The following is a 20,508-nucleotide window of genomic DNA, read 5'->3' as shown; positions in this document are numbered from 1 at the left end:
GTGCTGCCGCTGGTGACTTCAGTGCTCAGAAATCTATTCTGCAGTGGAATAAAGAATGGGGATTCTGGAAGACTAGTTTCCTCTTAATAGTCTCTGAGCCAGGAAGCTTTCAAAGCATTAACTGCAAAATAAGTCCACAGTATCAAGGCTCCCCCCTCAGAGGCCTTGATAATTAAGATGCCACTAAGTACAATGGGGCAGGGGGAGGGGGGAGCTTCAAGTCCACCGCAGCCTGCGAGTAAGTCAGTGGGTCTTGGCTCGGCCTTTACATCATCAGGACTCAATGTTACGCCACTACATAACAGAAAGAAGTAGAAGGCTGCCTTACCTTCCTACCTGGGAGTAGAGAAAGGAGTTTTTAAAATGTCAAACAATTAAGGGTGCATGTAGGTGGTGAGGGAAAAACAGAGGAACAGGAACGAGAAGAGAGGCTGTTTGGTGTTCACTATGGGCAAGAAAAGGGGAGGACACGTAGGCCTCTGTAGCCTTGCAAGATTCACAGGAGCCTCATCCACAACGGGTGCCAGAGGCTATGGAAAATTACCAGGCATGGAAGATATAACCAGGCAAGACTAACATGGTCAAATCTGGTTCTCTGACCATGTAGCATCTTCACAGCCTTAGGGAAGTGAGAGCCTGAAGCCTCATTGCCATTATCAATACCAAGGAGAACCCAAGACTTGTGTCATTTATAGCCTAAGAAAGTGTTATTCATGTGTATTCTTTAACTTTTGATTCATCTACTAATTACAAAAACTGCATTTGCCTGGGTGGCTCTGGTATGCTGAAGACGGGGGAACATAGGTTGTGAGTAGATTGCACTGGACAGTGAAACTCAGTCTCAAAAATAAAACAAGTGAGTAAACCGAGCAGCAAACTGCACGCATCCTTATTTCTGCTTTCTGATAATTCCCTGCCATTAGAACAGAACTTGACGGTGCCTTGTGTGAAGATTAGAAATCTTAAAAGACTTTCCTGTCACATGAGCCCCACATCAGGATCACACTTTTTTTTTTAATTTCTTAATAAAATATTTCAGCACATCAAGGTGCAAATAGAAACTGGTCCAGCTTGATAGTGTTTGTGGTTGGTTATTTTGGTGAAATTCTTATGTACAGTACATGTAGCCGGCCTAATTTTGTCCTGGGTGGACTTTGATTGACACGCATCTCTGCAACTGACCTCATAGCCTCATGTGTATTTTGCTCAGGGTCCACCTCCTTCATCAAACCAGTGTGAAAGCCAGGGGTCCTCAGTGGCCCTTGATGTGTTTTGCTCAGCATCTGGAGATTGTTAGAAAATGCAGGTTCCCAGAGTCCCACCAGATCTGCTAGATCAGAGACTTGCTTGGGTGGGACCCTGGATCTGGATGAAAGCTCACTTCCATGTGATTCTGATGCCTGGCTCTCCTCTGAGAAGCATGTTCTTCAAGGCCATCAGTGAATACCTTCTACCCTGCTCCTCTGACAGTCCTCCCAGGCAGCCGTGGAAACTATTTCTTACAAGTTGCAGCCTTGCCAATGCCTCTTTCCTACCTTCCTTGACAAAATGAGGAAGAGAGAAACCGTGTCTCGGCAGCGTTAAATACCTCAACTATTATACATAAAATCAGAAGGGAAGAATTTTCAATTTTTGAAAATGAAACATCCGACCTGCCAGCAAGTATTTCAAGCAGCAGCTATTGGCTGTGCAGTGGGAATCTACACCCACAACTGCAATCCCCCCCCCCCTTTTAAGGAGCATTTTGAAGTCTCAAACTGCCTTGGGGGGAAAATGGAAAGCAGAAATCCTAGTTACTAATTCAGGCATACACTCGATATGGAACTTCTAAAGAATAAATTTCAGCTAGGTTGGAAAGAATGGTTTCGAGCAAGTTTCAGCACAATAGCCTGTGCAAGATAAGTAGGTTATGACTAAACACAAGAGTGATAAGGACCACGGCGTGCATCTCATCATCTCCTGACCGTGCACAAAGGACAGACATTACTAATTGAGCACAGCCACTCTCGTCCTTTTGGCAGAGTTCCTCTTATGTCCATCACCTGGGCTGCTACAATAAGTGCACAAGACACTGGCTTCTTGGTTATAGGGGTCACAGAATGTAATAATGAGATGGGGAGGGCAAAATGGACTTATCTTTTTCTATAATTCCTTATGGTTGTTAGACAACAACATGCTTCTGTATCACGTGTTTATATATGCACTCATGATTGGGATTACATATTTTATTCCTATATCATTATATGCCATTGTCATTAATAATTAAACCTATATAATTATATAAATTTAAAAAATGCTTGGGCTGCTTTTGTCCTTCTCAGAGCATATTTAGAACGAGAACAGAGACAGGGCAAGTGTGTTCTATGAAGAACATGCTTCTCCCAGGGACCATGGGACAGTCTTGATGGCACTACCCTATTGGGTAATGACTTGGAAGGCAGTATTGTAATTCCCAGCGAAAAGGGCCTGGGCACTCCAACTGCTAGGCAGAGTTTACTATCAGAAGCAACAGCGGTGTATTTAGCTGCTCTTTTGCACAGCAACGAAAGTGGCAGCAAGTGCAGGGGTTTCATTTACCAGCTCTGGATCAGCTGCATCTGAGTTTAAATTGTAGCTGCATCATTAACTCAAGGGCAGCACAGGCGGCAGCAAGCCACCCTCTGCATGTTGATTTCCTCACCAGTCCAAAAAAAATAAAAAACAAAACAAAAAAACCAACTTACACACACGTAAACATCAACTCTGGCTCACAGGCTATTACAAGGATTGAATGCACAGTACTTGTGGAGAATGCAGGGTAGTGCCAGGCACACAGCACATGCCCAGTGTGCACTGCACGTTTTGATTATATTTCCTGGACACATTTCCTTGGTCTCCTCTTCTAGAACCCTTCCTGCTACCCTAATGTTGCCCATCCTCATGCTAAATGATGCCAAGAGTGTCAGGAATCTTTCTCTGCGGAAATTCATAAAAAAAAAAAAATAACACTCCCACACAGTGAGCACACCTTTATCTGAATACAGCACCCATTCCCTTACCCAGCTTTTCCCCTGCAAGCGACTGTCCTGTGTGTAATCATCCACAGTGAAAGGGTTGTATTAATAGCTGCAAGAGATGGGGGTTTAACTCACCAAAATCCAGTCAGCTTGCTTTCCCCAGATAACACCTCTAATGACACCCCTACCTACAATTTCATGCACTTAACAGCCATATGCTTCATATACTGCGCAGCTGCACAGGTTGCAAACTGAACACAGGAGTGCTTTTCAGTCTATAAGCACATAGATGGCAGCCCTGACTGATTCTCTAGATGAGCCCAGCTAACTGATCAAAATTAACCAATGAGGTGACTCCTATTAGTCACGCCCATAGTAACCATGGGCTGATGATAGTCTCCATCAAGACTAGGGTGCTGTGTTGCCTCTTCTACAGAGGCTTCAGTTGACCCCATTGCCCACACGGAGAAAGAGGGAAAGACATTGTCCACATGTCCACAGAGGATCAAATGGGCACGGGCTTGATTCCATCTCTCCATCCCCTCTTCATCCCCTCAAGTTCTGTCTAGCTCTCAAAATGTTTGGCCCTGCCACATGTTTTCCTCCCAGGATCTACTGTGACCACTGCATGTGACATACATTTAGCTGAACAGCAAAGTGCCACGCACTGGGGTCAAGTCCGAGATTAATAAAAAGCACGGGCAGTCTCTCAGTCTGATACAACTTTGAACCCCATGAGGGAAAATGAACATAAAACAAATAACTACATATTAATGACATATCAGTCTTCTTTAGTAATGTCACAGCTGGCTCTACAGTGGTTGCCTCGCATTCTTTTGTTCAGCATCCTAAAGGAGTTAATGTTGAAGTGAATGTAATTTGCCTGTCTCAGAGGTGGCAGGTTCTACTCCACTGACCTTCATCACATGCATAAACAATGCTCCCACACCCTAGGTACCAGGCAGCCTTATTCTGCCTTGATGGTACTTAACCTGATGCTCCTCATTTCTGGGCCCAGCCTCCATGCCAACTGCCCCCATCAACTGTAGTCCCTCAGCCTCCCAGTAGATCCATTTGCCACACTGCTCTTGCTTAGATAGCTAGTTGCTTCCCTGCCATCCATCTCTCAGCATCAGCTCTCTCAGAGCCTGTTGCCACATCTTGACAAAGCCCTATAACTTATCTCCGGGCTTACCCATTCTTTCCCATAATCTCCTTCCCATCAGACCTCTAGCAGTTACCATAGTCCACTCTCTGAGGGTCATCCTATTGCTCAACCTGCTCAAGATTCTGTTTTTCCCTTGGGGAAAAAAATCTCCACTACAGTTGTCCCTGACAGCACGCTTCTCCTCATATCTCCAAGGCTACATCCTCCGTATGGTCTTCCCCTCATCACTCAACTCTTCTTTCCTTTCATGGAGTGTGGTACCGTGTTTTGTGCTAGACAATAACTTCCCACGGCAGAGGCAGTTAAACACTGGGTACATTTCCCAACATCTACTACAGTTGCAGGCTTAAGAAATGGAAGTTTTTCTAAATAATAAACTTAACTTCTCCTGTAATGAACATAATCCTCTTCTCTCACTTCATATTTGGTAGGCACAGGCCACAGCAATCTCTCCAAAACAACCTTGCATAGGATATAGGGTGGCACTCCTTTTACGCTCTACAGATGATGGTGGTCTGTACGCAGCTACTAGCTCCCTCAAAATCGAAGAAGCAGAGAGAAACGAGTGCTCATAAATAAGAGTATTTGCCAATTCCCATGGTGTAAATATACCTGTAATGGTCAATGGTGAGCACCAGTGGCACTGCACATGAGGCTGGGAAGAGGTACAAAGTTGGCTAATGTGAGCTGGTGCAGGCTGACTCCACCATGCCTCAACTGAAAGAAAATGTTAATTTCCTCCTCAGATCATATGGCATTCCTTTCCTGTCACTATATCTCTCCAATGAAGTGGTTCTCAACCTTCCTAATGCTGTGACCCTTTACGGTTCCTCATGTTGTGGTGTCCCCAACCACAAAACCATTTCCATTTCTTTCATTTCCACTTCATAAATATAATTTTGCTACTGTTGTTAATCATAATGTAATGTCTGTGTTTCTGATGGTCTTGCGCGGCCCCTGTCAAAGGGTAGTTCAGCCGCCAAATGGGTCGTGACCTATAGGTTGAGATCCACTGCTCTAATGTGTTTCACAAAACCTTACTCTTTGCTACTAGTTTCTAGCCTTGAAGGTAATTTCTGTTGTGGAGTTGTGGTGGTTTGAATATAAGCCACCCACATAGCCTCATTTACTTGAATACTTGGCTGCAGATGGCGGAGACACTTTAAGAAGTTATGGGTGAGGGGCTTCAGAGATGGCTTAGTGGTTAAGAGCATTTGTTGCTCTTACAGAGGACCCAGATTGGATTCCCAGCACCCACGTGGTGGTTCATAGTCAGCTGTAGCTCCACTTCCATGGGATCCAATGCCCTCTACTGGCCTTGGTGGGCACCAAGCATGCCCCTGGGGTCCATACATGCAGGCAAAAATACTCACATGTTTAAAAAAAAAAAAGTACATCTTGAAGGGGAAAAAAGGTTGTGGTACCTTTAAGAGGTGGGTCCTAGAGGTGGTCTCTAGGGTCAAGCTGTTGAGGTTTGCCTCCCAGCTGCTCTTTGCATCCTGACCTGGTGCTGCTGCAGGCTCCTGCTGCCATCCCTTCATAACTGTATCCCTTTTTACACCGTAACTCAAAGTAAACCCATCCTGCCTTAAGATGTTTCTTGTCTAGTATTAGTTCACAAGAGAAAAGGGATACAGGAGCCCTCAGCACCCTCAGCCCATGGAACTATGCACATCCTACAAGGGCCCAATGGCTCCTCTGTGCCTGCGCCATGCTGGTGTAAAGTGGTTGACTGTAACCGCCGCTCGCTTCCCACTAAGTCTGTCCGACCTTAGAGCAGGGCAACCTCTTATTCTTCTTAGGAAATCCACTTCAGTGTATAGAAAGTATCCATTAAAAGCTTTTTGATGGAGGGAGACAAAGAAGAGAAGGAAAGAAGAAAGGGAGGGAGGGAGGGAGGGGGAGGGAGGGAAGAAGGGAGGGATGGAGATAGGAGGAAGGAAGATTGGGCTGACTATTTTTCCTGTGTGGCTTTCGCCCCCCCCCCACCCCCATATTGCAAATCAGTTTCCCTTCTGCGCCAATAATTCTGGGTGGCTAAGAGAAGCATTGTTAACTCTACTATGTAATTGTTGCTTTTTTCCCCCTTTGTTTGGCTACCAAGTGGTCTCTTTATTAGCACAAGTGGGAGCCAGTCTCAGTATGGTAGTGTATGGGGTAAAATGAATGTGTTTGTAGAGTGTCTTGTATTAAAATCGCATCCAGTTGTGAACAGTGAGTTAATGCCCACAGGGATCAGCCCTGGAATGGTTCAGAGTCACAAGGAGATGGGCCTTGACAGAGGATGGTCAGCAGGGACCAGACAGAAATTATAATGCTATGCTGCTGAGTGTCCTATCATTTGTCAAATGCATCTCTCTTAATACCATGCAGGCCACACCAAAAACACTGAACCTCCCTGAGCAGAATGCACAAACAGCAGCACCGGCAAATGCTACACACAAATGGAAGGTGAAGGATAGAGTGGGGCCATCAATTGTCCCTTTATGGGCATCCGGCAGTTGGTGAGCTCACCCCAAATTGTAGCTCCCTGGCAGGATCATAAAGCGAGAAGGCTCTTTACTCGTCCCCTGACAAAGGCAGGAGGGGTGTTGATGTGTGCTGTCTGGGATGAAATGCAGTCCAGAACACATCACTCTAAGCACAGGACATAAATAACAACATTAAAATCACTAGCGCCATTACCGTGAGCCATAACAACAATTAATAACGCGGGCAAACAGAGTGCACGACAGCGGGTCCGCCTCCTCAACACTCTTAAGTTTCCTGGAGAAAGCAGAGCCTGTAAGAGCAATCCAATTTATCTGGTACCCAGCCTTCCAACGCATGATCCTTAAATATGCCAGTGTCTAAAGAGGAGGGAAAAATTATCGACACAGCCATGGAAGTCGTGATTCAGTAAAATATTGAATGACAGTCAATGGAAAATGTTTGGGGCCCAGGTGGATACAATTCTACTTGGCCAGGTTCTACCTCAGGACTCCTGAGACGTTAGTGGTGGGTGGTGGTGTGTTGTCACAGGGAGGGTTCCAGGGCTTCCCGCAGAGAGGGCAGAAGAGGGGCAAAGGTGTAGCACTTAAGGCAAGCCTAAAGCATGGACATGCTGTCCTAATGGGGGTATGCTTTCTAATATGGCTCCCAATTCCATATGTGGTTTGTTGACCCTTCACTGCATTGAAAGAAGCAGTGAGTGGAAAGATGGAGACACTTCTTCTAAAGGGAACATATGAAGTGGTTGTCTGTGGGACTTCACTTAAATATGCTTTGTTGAGTTGGAACGTTACTGGGAGATGTCATTCCACAGCAGCTGCCCAGTGATGTGGATCAAACAGCGCAATCAGAGGCAGGAACAATGAAGAAGACGGCCTGGGCAATGGCTGATATGAGCCAAAGAAGCAAAGACAAAGAACGCCACAGAAGACAATAGAGTTGGGGAGGAGACCCAAGTCAAGGAAATGAAGAAATGACAAAGCAATGACATCAGAGATGTTTCTACCTCACATCAAGGAGTCTCACCCACTCTGACTGATTCTACAATCTATTAAAGGAAGATGACTTTTCTAGATGAGTCTTTTGTTGTGGTTTCCTGGCATCTCAGCAGTTAGTTCTAATCTGGACTTGGCTCTAATCTATCTGATCTAATAGATCTAATCTATTCTGACGCCTGGTCTGGATGCAAGTGTACAAGCATAGGAAAAGAAGAACTCAAAGTCAGGGGACAAGTATTGGCCCAAGGTCATTGAGATGCCATTTTTAGTGAGTAGGATAACAGATCAGCTTTTTAAGTTTTTTTGTTTTTTGTTTTTTGTTTTTGTTTTTGTTTTTCTATCTTCATGGCCAACTACCCTACACCTCTCTCCTTATCTGGCTTTTGTGGTCTGTTTCCAGAGCTACTCCTGAATCTTTGAAAACTAGAGCTGGTTTCTGTGCATTCCTAGACACAGTGACCAAAGTCCCCAACACTTCTGAGCAACATTCATGCTCGGTCGTAGACGCACATTCTAAGTGGTCTATATTCATCTTCTGAAGACATCTAGCCTGGTAGGTGCGTGGACAACAAGAAGACAGAGACGAGGGGAAGGGAGGGAAGAGCCATACCTGCTCCGATGACCTCTTCAATTTTCACAAAAGACACATCAATCTCCTTGGCAAACTCCCGGACAGCTTCATTGGGGTCCTCATAAGTGAAGGGGTCAATGTAGATCTTCATCCCTGGGGAGCCTTATTGGATGAGACAAGCAGGTTAACATCCTAGAGAAGATTCGGTCACTGCTACCATTGATGTCCCCAGCACCAAGGGCATTCCTGGGAGGGGCATTCTCATCACCGGGTTGCTGTAAGCTTCTCTGCCCCATCTCTTCTTCCTGTGTCTCCCCATCTCTCTTTCCCCTGGACCATTCTTGTTCTCTGTCCTCTACTTCTCCTCCATATTTTTCCTTTTCCATGCTCTTGATGAAATGTGGAACGAATTACTTATAAGTGACAGATCAGGACCAGTTCCTGCACCAGGCACTCACAGAAGGCAAAGAAGCTGATTGATGCCGGCCAAATGCATTAGCAGGAAAGTGGTGGTAAAATGGTAGGGTAGATATCAATATTTATCAACTTGACAACTTTCCTGAGTGGAGGCTACTGTTAAGGTTATAACTGACGGTGGTGGTCCACAGCCACAAGAGGGATGAGGATGGATTAAAAAAAAAAAGGAAAAAAATCACGATTAGAAAACCCTTAAGACAGAAGTGCCAACACAGTAGGCCAGAAGAGAAAATGTGAGGAGAAAGCTTAGAAAATACTAATGCAGGAAAGAACACCGTCTACATAGGAAAAATGGGGTGAAATGAAAGAAAAATAGTAATTGAACCCCCCCATGCCTTCAGACACACTGAAGTATGAAAAACGAATAAAATGGTAGATGAGAAATACATAAAAGAATATAGGCCTTGTCACTGATGTATACAGTGGCAAGATAGATAGGTGTGCTTGGGGACAAAATAGAGAATCGTCATTGCAGAAAAAAAATACTTTAAAAAAGTAGAGGACAGGAGACTTAAAAAAAAAAAAGCAAATGGAACACAAAAACAAATGGATTCATTCGAGATGTAATTTTTCAACTTGTTTGATGTGTCATTAAGTGAAGTGCAAAAATTGCTTCCACAGTCCTGGGAGGGTGAAGGTGGGGGCCTCCAAAAGGCATTGGTATGGTCTGCCAATGCATCCCTGCTGCCTGCTTCAGTGTACCTGTAAAGGAGTCAGATAAGAAGGGGCAGATCCGGTGGGTCTGTGTGTGTGTGTGTGTGTGCGCGCGCACGTGGGGGTGGGGGGCGGATAACAAGGCTGCAGCTGGGCCTCAGGTTCTGGAAGCCTCACCTAAGCAGCTCACCTACACCTTACTCTCCATTGCTTTCCAGCCTCCCAACCATGCTCCAGTTCTGTCATTTTCCATCAGAAAAGCACCTGGTGCCTCTCTGAATGTCTTGATCACCTCCTTCTTCAGGTGAGGACTGGAAATCCTAGCACACAACTCAAAGGAGGAAAATACACTGAAGAACAGGGGAGATTTATTTATTTATTTATTTATTTATTTATTTATTTATTTATTTATTTTAAGCCAAGGAAAGCCAAGTGCCCTGACACGAGAAACAGATTTTCCTAAAAGACTGGTTCTTTTTGTCCTCCACCAATACTGCTCCTGGTATTCTGGACTGCTTGTTTGAAAGTAGCCAGCATACTCTAGAAAGTTTCTGGTGGTGGAATTGAGAGGTTAACGAGATAGCTTAGTCAGTAAAGTGCTCATTCTACAAGCATGAGGTCATGAGTTTGATCCTAACATCCATGTAAAATGCAAGGTTCCAATGAGAGATCTTATTGCAAAAAAAAAAAAAAACTGGACAAAGCATGAGGAACAACAAATAAGGTTAACCTTGACTGCTGTCCATCCAACAAATGTGCACACATGTGCTCATGAACCTGCACTCGCAACCCCTCACCCCAGGTACACACATGAAAAAAATCTACAAAACCTGATAATGACGTTGACTTTGGGACACGCTAACTAAAATTTGGACAAAGCAAGCAGAGATCCTATCTCTGTCTGTTTCTAGTCAGTTGACACTGTGAAGCATTATCAACAAACTTCACGCTCGAGAGCCATGCAATCCAGTTAAAAATAACTGCAAAAATATCATAATGATTTAAATAAGTTTATGATTTTTGTCTTGGGCCATATTCAGAGCTGCAGGAGGCTCCTTGCATGCCTGAGACATTTTACTCCCTGGAGGATAGCAGCAAATATGTACACAGGTATGAGTGAAGCGTACTCTTTAGAGACAAAGCAGATATGAGGCGTCACTATTTTCCCACCTGCTATGCAGAACAGGTGAAGAAAAGAAGCAATTGGCCAGACTGTGAGCTCCTGAGAAGCCATGACAGCATCTCCAGGCTGTCTCAACCCTGCTTGTTCCCCTAGAAACTGCCCTAAAGTCCAAGCTATGAAAGCAAATAGCTTATCTGGAGGATGCCAAGAAGTACATGAAAGGAAAAGGGAAATCAAATAGGGAACAGAAGGTGGAAGGTGGAAGGTATGTCCTTAAGTCCTTGACTAGAGTGGCTTATTATAACTGGCTTTATGTCCTTAAGGAGGACACTCTGTGAACTTGGATGGGTGTCCATGGCTTCAGAATGGACCCTCCCTAAGGTGAAAGAGCCAAGGTATTTCCATAGTGATTGGCATAGTCAAAATGTAGGCACTGAGTGGCCAGTAACACAGGCAAGAGAGAGACTCTAGGGCCAGAGAAGGCAGTCAGGCAAAGAAACAGATGCTGACGATGGAGGTCAGCCAGTATGCATGGGGGGGACAAAGGTGGCAGTTAAGAGGACACAGAAACACTCACAGTGCAAAAAAGAAAAGAGGGGAAAGAAAGGACACTAGGGTAGTGTCAATAAGCTGCCGACTTTTCCCTCCCAAGTCTGTGCATCCCTGGTGCTGAGATCTGCAGGTGACATTAGAACCCAAAATACTTTATTAATCCTGCGTTATGCAGCAAGTTCGGGCTTATCTCTTAAAACAGCTTCTCCACCAATAGAGAAAAATGTGACTTCCCTTCCAGCTTACCCGTGAGTATAAAGACCCCATGAAAAGTAGCAGGCCCAGCACAGTGGCCCATGTACTGTGAAGACTCCCTGACTAATAGACTCATTACTGGTATCAACAAATTTTTTTTCCTCAGAAGTGTTTGGGGAGGTGGTACAGTGAGGCATGGTGGGCAGTGGGGGGAATGTAAGCCACTTAGGGTTATATTAGTTACTTTCAAAATAACTACCTTGTAATTTTAGATCAAGAGCTTTTAAAGATGTATGCTAAGCTGTCCTGAAGGAGTTCTTCCATGGAAACTAATTAAACAATCCAGAATGGGCTGTAATGAATGGTTTGCAAGTGAAGACGCATATGAGGATGAATGGGAAAGGATTCCAAGCTAATGAGCTTTACAGATATTGGCCCCAGCCAGTTGGGGAAAGAAGCTATTCCCAGAAGGGAGAAGGCTCATCTCTTGACAGAACCTCTATTCTTTAGGCCAGTAATGTGCCACAAAGTGCACTCCAAATGGGAAAATGTCTGCCCTGTGATGACACATGCACTTATCTTCCAAGGGAGATCTGAGGAATTGAGAAGTATGAACATGTGTATGCATGCGTTTACACTCACATGCACACACATGTACTACCATAGCTGCTGTGCTGTGTGTCTGAGGGCTTTGGCTGTCTCTGCGGCATTTCCCAGGCGCCAAGAAAGCTGCCCAAAGCCCAGGACTGTGATCTGTTTGAATGTCCAACCAAAATGACCAAAATGAATGTCCTAAGTGCTGCATCTAATGCATCAATATGAATCACTTCCCATTTTTCTTGACAGTGAGTAAAAGCATTATTACATGGATGAAGGAAACTGGAAAAGTTCAATCAAGGACTAAGAAAAGGCTCAAACTCAGTGCCTTTTCCCTACCCACAGCCTTTTAGGAGTCCGATAAGGCAGGGGGGAAAGACGTCCCTGGCCCAGGTCCTCTGGCTGCGGACAGGGGTCTATGTGTTCTCAATTAACACTGTGATTTGAATGCAATGAATACAATGGATCTCCTTGCAAACACCTCCTCATGTGAAGACAGATCTCCCAAGACCGTGATCCTAAGTTCTAGTCAGCCCAGTCAAGTCCCAGAAGATGAGGAGGGAGAAAAGAGAAAAAATAAAAAATAAAAACAAACAAATAAATAAATAAAGCTTTTCACCAGGCGGAACAGGTCATTTGTCTTTCAGCTCATTTTGTGTTTCTGCATAAATCCCACATCAGCCTGTTCCTGCTCCCGCTTGCCAGTGAGCAGTTTTTAATTATCAGGAAAATGGTATTTAGTGCAATGAATCACCAGACAGTGAACAAGGAATCAAGTCAGCAACAGAGACAGGCACAGCCAAACACTGGGAGACTGGGCTCAGAAGATGTTCTCTGATTGTGAATGTTGGCGAAATACTGTTAGAGGCGATGATGACAATATTAGATTAATAGACTCCTATAATACATGGCATTTAATAGTGACTGGTGTGGGCTTCCCACCATTGTTCATGAATAGAAATACTGTTAAAGTGCTAGCCATGTCTGAGTCTTCCCTCCCCCCCCCCTTTTTTTTTTAAATCATAGGTTTCATATCTTTGGCTTACAGGCGGCATGAGTAGACTTAAACTTCTGGCTGTTAGTACTCTGTTAGTAAGGACACCCAAGCTTTCTCATCTCCTGGGTCACAAATCTCCAGTAAAGATGTAGTTAGTAAACACATTCGTGGGGAGCATGGCTTCACTGCTGTCTGGTGCCTTCTTGCACGGCACCAAATAGTTGTGGAAGCAGAAGACGATCTTTTCTACTGTCAGCGGCTCTGTACCAGAAGACCAACAGGAAGTGGCTGAGATGAGCTCTGGCGATACTAGAAGTCTTACTTTGGGGGGGGGGGGGCGTCGAAAGGTTATGAAGCCATTTACAAGGTGCAGGGAGAAACAGAGGGCTCACTGTTGGAAACAGCAGGTGACACACAGGGACTGAGAGCTCAGGGAGAAAGCCCACTCACTGCCTTTGTGCAAGCCTGGTGTGCACTTTGAGTGCACAACTAGCAAGGAAATGTGCAGGCCAGGTGTGACAACCGACCCTAGGGCTTCAAGGGTTCCATCAAAAGCCAGCTAGCCTGTAGCTCGGGGGGACGGTGGCTAGAATCCAACAGGGCAGAGTCAGAGCGTGAGTGAACTGGGTTGTTCCCAGCCATTGCTGTTCTTGTGTCCAGCAGGTTTTGATGGAGTCGTAAGTTTGCCTGCCTGTACCTCATTCTGGATCCAAGAGAGATGTTGTCACCATCGTGACTCATCCGATCTTGGTCCAGGTATTTGAGCATGAGACGGGAGCTACTTAGAGACGTGTGCCGTTCTCGAGGGACCATCTCTGATACTATGCCTCGTCAGCAAGCATCCTTCCTTTTCCTCAGCACTGCTAGACATCCAGCCGGCACTATGGGGTCTACAGGAAAGCAAAGCTCTCGTGGCTCTCTGCGTGATTAAGGCATGAAATAGGACATGAAAGGGAACGATGCTGGCCCTGTACTAGGCCAGGAACCACACCCAGGGATCGATTGTCAGCGCTACAGAGACTGGATGGAGAAGGCAGAAGACCAAGGATGCCACTCTTCAAGGTCAGACTCCTAGAAGTTCCAGAACTGGAGTGAACATGGAAGGACAACAGGACACGCTACTACAAAGGAGAATCTTGGAATGTTCAGAGAGAGGGGCTTGGCACTGCGTGTGGAGGAAAGAGGAGAGCAGCTTGGAGCAGTGGGGACCGCATTACCAACCACAGGTGTGAAGACTGAAGCCACTTGGCACACAGAGCTGACAACTGTCTTATCAGCAGGGGAGGCATATACTGAGAGCAGGACACTGGGGAGCTTCTTTGCTAAGGAAGGGACTGTAGGCTAGGAAAATGGCTGTGACATGGTCTCAGTAATTACTTAAGGTGTAAGATGGTGGCATTTGCAACCGGAGTGCTGGGAGGAGAACAGCAGAGTGGGCAAGACCAAACACTCCAGGAAAGTTGCTTAACACCTCCATGTTTTGTGGGGACCTACGACCAGGATAGACAAGTTCTTCTGGGCAAGGATCGCTGGTGCTGGACTGCTGACGTCCTACTGGGAACCCGAGGGCAAGAGATAACGATCCCGGAACTCCTGGAATTAACAGTTGCAGAGGCTCTGGCTAGGAGCCAACAGCATACACATGGGCGACTCTAGATCTTTCGATTTATTTGACATTTAATAAACACCGACTGTAAACTCAGCTTCCTTTTGTACCAAAGAGCCGCGCCTTGTATGCCCGCAGGCCGTTGCTTTCCTGTGATCCACTCTTAATACCCCTGTCAGTCTCTTTCTTCCCAGAGTCCTCTTGTCCTGCATATTGGATCTCTGGTGATTCCTTGGGGGCTGGGTGTTATCTCTGACCTTCTGAACGCACCAACCACCTGGAATGCAGTAACTTTCCAGTAACTTAGACATACTTCTGGGTGTGACTTCATACCATCTCTCCTCTGAAGCAGGATTTTTTTTTTTTTTTTTTTTTTTAGCATCCATTGTTGTAAAGGAACCTCTTTGATGGACAGCTCCTGTGAATCTGGCCACATAGTGACAGAGTCTGACATTTGCCACACCCGACAAGGCAGGCTGCTCTCCTCTGCACAGGTGCTTTGCAGAATGTGTCCTCGAAACTAGGCCTCTAGGACTGAGCCCATGACTCTTTTTTTTTTCTTTTTTTTTAAACTTTTATTGATTTATTCATATTTTATCTAAATGGTTATCCCATCCCTTGTATCCTCCCATTCCTCCCTCCCTCCCATTTTTTCCCTTACTCCCCTCCCCTATGACTGTGAACATTTAATACAGCAAGTGCTCAAAATGGGCTTTATGAGTATTCTCCATCAGCCCTGCCACGGAGTAAGCATGTTATTTTTTTTTTCCCCACACAAATAAATAGTGAGTGGGATCTCTCCCTATTTGTACTGCTTCTGTTCTGTTTTAACCTAAACACTAGGCTCCAGATTTATCCCGCTAACATTTTGTCTTGCAGATTTCAAATTAGCATTCAAAGCTGTTGGGTAGCTCTGAATCTTGATTCTGTCTTTGATAGTGTTAGTTCTGCCTCCCAACTGTTACCTACAAACTCAATCAGCATCCTCACGCTTGCATCTGACTCGCGGAGCTTAAGAAGCAATCAGACTAGCTTAGATTGAACAGGACAAGCACTAGAATAACGCCAGGGACCTTCCTCTCGAGTGACAGTCACTAACTCACTTTCTCTCCATATGAAGACAGTCTGTAGCTACTTAATGATGCCTTCTGTTAGGAGACCATAAGATTTTTTTTTTTTTGCCAAAGTAAACAGTCACCACTCATAATTCTTGAATTTACTTAATATATGGTCAAATTAAAAGAGACAAGGTCCCATAATTTTTTTTTCCTTAATCACTTCTTGTCTGTTCCTAATGATGACAGGATTCAAGTTCATATTCCCAGACCCATATGCTTCCCAGTATTTTGGGATGTTTGTCTGGGCCTGGGCTCCTGCCTACGTCCTTATGTCCTCTCTCTGCTCCTTTGTTTTGTCTGAAGACTGCAGTGTTTTCCACTCTCAAGCGTTGTGGCTGGTTTTAATGTCTGCTTGCCACATATCACAATCACCTGACTAGGAGCCTCCCTCGGAAGAAGAACATCCTGATTTCTTTGATTGATATGGGAATAGGTGGTGCCTTTTGGTATTGGTGCAGATACAAAAGGGTGTGGCAGCGGAAAAATTATCTCACCTGCTTTTTGCTTGCCTGGCTCTTACCATTGAATTAGTCTGCCCCATTGCTGCTGCTGCTGCTGCTGCTGCTGCTGCTGCTGCTGCTGCTGCTGCTGCCGATTCTAATGCTGATATCAGAACCTGTGTGTCCAAGTTTTCTTTAGGACTAGGGACCAGCATTTTCATTCTCCTGGAACCTTCAGAGCTTCTGGTGCTGGATGGAGATTGCCGAGGGCCCCAGTCTTAAGGACAGAGTAGTGGCCAGGCTCTGAGCTTCCAGGTATGATTCTACTGTTGTTAGTGTGTACACACTCACGGATGCATATGTGTGTGTACATTTGTGCATGTACGTGTGTGTGTGTGTGTGTGTGTGTGTGTGTGTGTGTGTGTGTGTGTGTGGTATAGTTCTGTTCCCCTAGTGAACCCTGAAAAATTCAGGTCCATACCTCATTTATGATTTTTTTTGGAAGCATGATAGTAAACACTATAATTTATATCTTCCACTCACAGGCAGTTTCACAGGTGTGTTCTCCTAAAGCCCTTAACCCTTTCACAAACCCAATCTCCTTGTTTCTCCAACCTTTTGCCCTCCACCCAGCTCAGAATCCAGGAATGACCTACGCTCCTTGACCACCTGCTTGCATTTCCCAAACACAGAAAGAGCCACAACTTTCTTTAGAGCTTCTCTGCTCTCCTTGGATAAAACTGTCCAGGCCGTATGTAACCAGACACCAATTTATGAGAATTGGACCAAGAGACCGTGGCAACAGTTTCCTGAGCACGAGAAGCCCAAGCTCCTTTCCCACCCTTGCTCACCCACCCTTGAACATGAACCCCTGGATCAGCAACTTCCTCAGACTCACTGACACAACATGCTTCGAGTTCTCTTGGCAGCACCCCCGCCCCTGCAGCGAGTGTTGTCCCACCAATCCAAATTCCCCTTTATATCTCTGTTCACTAAGCTCTAGAGCAGCTGTTCTCAACCTGTGGTCTTCAACCCCTTTTGGGGGGATCACATACAGATACCCTGCATATCGGATATTAAGGTTATAATTCATAAAAGTAGCAAACTTAACAGTTAGGAAGTAGCAGCACAATTTATACTGTGGTTGGGGGTCACCCCAACATGAGGAACTGCATGAAAGGGATGCAGCATTAGGAAGGTTGAGGACCACTGTTCTAGGGTCAGAAATGAAATAAGAGGCAGTGCCTGGACAGCATGTTTTCAGGAACCAAATCTCCCATGCCTTGACTCGTTGGTTAGGGAGGATGAGACTATTGCAAAAGTGTTTCTGACTCTGCATCACTTTCAAATGAAGGGTCTGGAAGACAAGAGTCACCACCTCCTTTGCAGTGTTCCTTGAAGAAGCCAGGGGAGGTGGGGGGGGGGGGCGGGGCGGGTCTCCAGGCACCAGGGAACAAAGGCGAGCACCTGTGGCAGATATTCTGTTACTCCCACACCAGGAAGTCCGCAGAGCTCCCGAAGCTGTCCACACTCGGCGGAGGGTCGTCATATGGGGACTCCAGGCACGGTTATGTGTCCGCATTCACAACTGGGCACACTCGAGCCTTCTGACCCTCAGAATGGGACCCAGCAGTGAGTACTCACAAACTACCAACCCCGGGGCTGGCATAGAAATGCATCTGGGATTAGACATAGAGCCGCGCCCCAGACCAGGCACACCGAGCCTCTGCGACATGGAGCGAGCATGACGTCTGCAGCCAGACTCAGAGGGGGGAACCAGCCACCTCTTCAACCCTCAAGCTTTGTCACTGAGGAAAGTCACTTGTCCTTCCTGGGCTAGCATCTGTCTCCTTGAGTACTTGTGGAGATTACGGGAGTCCAAGGCAAGCTACTAGACTTCAGTGTAGGCTCAGACAAAACCTTCCATGGTCATCCCTCCCACCTCTTTCTGTCTGTCCCTCCCTCCCAGCCACATTCCCCCTTCATAGAACTTGGCCATTTTCTTCTGTTCTTTGTACGCTTGGCCTCCTCTAGCCTCATGGTCCTTTGATCATGATTCTCCAGTAGTAATGGCTCCAACCGGAAGAGGCAGTTGTTCACGTGAGAAAAGTGCACAAATGCAGCTCAGTGCGTGAGAGTGTGAGCTTAGAGAACGCAGATGCACAGAGACGAGCACTTAGAAATGATTCATACATGCAAAGTAGCCTAAGCAACCAACTGAGCCCCTCCCCCCATGAACTCTACATCCAACGCATCCACCTAACAACACTAACTCTAACACTAGCACTAGCTTACTAACACCGACTCCAGCCATGCTCACTGGTGGTAGCAAAGACCCTGTGGCTGAAGATTCTTTGGGAGTAGTTTTTCTACAGAGCCTAGGAACCAGAGATACCTCCCTTTGTGTCTATAGAAGTGATGGAGTACCCAACACACACATTTACCCACACAGGGAGCCATGAGCATTTTAGAAACACATCTTTGTATACCGGGTAGCCTGGCAGAGCCACCCTTCAACAGAACAAGAGCCAAATGTCAGACTGAAGTTGTCAGAAAGCATTACCATGCTACCCTGGATGCCTGGGGATCCTCTGGGCCCCATCTAAGTGCTGGCACGCCTTTAGAAAGAGAATTCTTGGCTGAGGCACCCTGAGGCACCCTTAAGAGTTCTCTAGACTTCAAAACAAGATTGCAATGCTTTGAACCCAATCATGTACCCTCGTGGTCCCAACTCTTCTTTCAAGCCAACATGACCATCTATAAATGTTTTATCCAAAGAGGTCAGGAGCCAGATCTGAAATGGACATCTAGGGGCTTATCACAGCAAACATCTGTCAAGGCGCAGGTGAGGAGGCAATGCAGGAGGAAAGCAGATCATGGGCTTTGGGGGGCAATTCTGAGATACCAGGGTGGTACACATTGTCCAAGAGTCAGATGCTAAAGTCTGGCTTCAAGAGCTAGCCTGGGAGGGAGTCCTGGTGCCTTGTGGTGGCTTCTCGTTGCCATGCCTACCCTGTACACATCTTAGTTGCCAAATGTTTGGTCTTAAATAAATCCTCAACTGTGTCTTAATCTTGATTGAAAAGCCCTGTCTACAGAGTGACCTTTGGGCGGCCCAAGCTTGTACCCTCCACATCAGAACACATGTCCCCTCCTAGCATGGGTGCAGCTGTGAACAGTGCATTGCTTTCTGACTCAGGTGACCCGGGCAAAGGAAAGCAGTCTGGTTCATGAGAATTTTAGTCTTGGAAGCCATTTTTACTTACAGAAGAACCAACCCAGTGAGCATAAACCCATGTTTCCAGTTATACGTGTCTATTGAACACTGCTGAGTGTCCAGAACAAAAGTGGCTTAGGATACGAGAGGAGGACGGTGGTGTGATGTGGCTTACAGAGGGGACTCCAGTGTGCTGGGGCAGATTTCTTGGGAATCATGTGTGGAATTCCGAAAGTCATTTAGAAACAGAGTGTCTTCCTCAAGGCACTAAGTACCTGCAGGGAGGTGGCCCACCTGTCCCTCCTGAGAACTGTTTAATAAGACTGCAATGCTGAAATCATTCAGATGAAGGAGCAGCAATTTTGATATAAAATTCTATCTACGTTGGTGAGAGAAATTTGATATACATAAAAAAAAATTATACCTAGGCTTAAAAGAGAGAAAGGCAGGGGTAAGATAGTGAATGAGGGGAAAAAAAAAAACTTTTATAGGTACTGTTTAAAAGGAAAAAAAAAATGCTTGGGAGATACCCCAGCACTTCAGCCTCCTGGGCTCTGTTATCTTTTTAATTCCCTGCATTCATGTTCTATGGCTTATCTGTGAATTTGGTTAACACATTCCCCAGGCGCTCAATTGGATAAGATAAGGCAGAAGATGTTAATAGAGAACCCTCCATCTTCCCCTACTGAGTGTGATTTCAGGATTCATTGACTTGCTAAACCCCTGTCTTCCAATGTGGCTTATCAGTGCAGAAGGTAATCTTCCACCAGGAGTCCAGTGACTGCTCGCCAAGGGCACTGCAGTGGACAGCCTGTGGTCTCCAGGGACTTGCAGAGAGGGACCCGCTTGGGCACCAGAGGGCTTGTCAAACATTTGTGGCCTTCCCTGATCCTCACTAGTCTGGCTCTAAGGACCCGGGTCAGTCAGTGGGGTGGGTGCTTTCTACTCACCTCGGCCTGTGCTGTAATGCTGGAGTTTATCACTGTACACTGCCTCTTTGCTGTAAGCCCGTTTCCTGCATGTACAGAGAAGAGGAACTGTCTTAGCGGGGTCATACCCAGGCCTCGCGCCCAGACGTACAACTCACCCTGAATGTCTCCTGGGACTGGGAACTGGGAAACCCTCACTGGGAGGTTTCATTTCCGCCTTGGCTTACATTTTGGTTGACCAAAAATACATTCCTTGGGCAGAGGGTTCAGCTTTCAAGTCAAAGGCTTGCAGGTACCAGGAAAGGCTGTGGGCATCTGCCAAGGGCACAGTGGTGATGAGGACTCCCATCAGCACCAGTGAACTGCAGACCTGCTCAGTG

General features: G+C 46.0%; 1 protein-coding gene across 1 annotated transcript in view; it reads right to left on the bottom strand.

Moving 5' to 3' along the window:
- Nucleotides 1–20,508, bottom strand: part of EPHB1 (EPH receptor B1) — a 441,689-nt gene that overhangs the window by 62,639 nt on the left and 358,542 nt on the right. The window contains exons 9-10 of the mRNA XM_084752229.1: nucleotides 20,150–20,214; nucleotides 8,263–8,385 (exon numbers count right to left, since the gene is read on the bottom strand). Coding sequence (XP_084608355.1) covers nucleotides 8,263–8,385; nucleotides 20,150–20,214 — 188 coding nt within the window. The remainder of the gene's footprint in view (nucleotides 1–8,262; nucleotides 8,386–20,149; nucleotides 20,215–20,508) is intronic.

This window comes from Acomys minous, assembly GCF_964271855.1.
Source record: "Acomys minous genome assembly, chromosome: 13".
Classification (NCBI taxonomy): domain Eukaryota; kingdom Metazoa; phylum Chordata; class Mammalia; order Rodentia; family Muridae; genus Acomys; species Acomys minous.
This window is presented reverse-complemented; position numbering and strand designations above follow the sequence as displayed.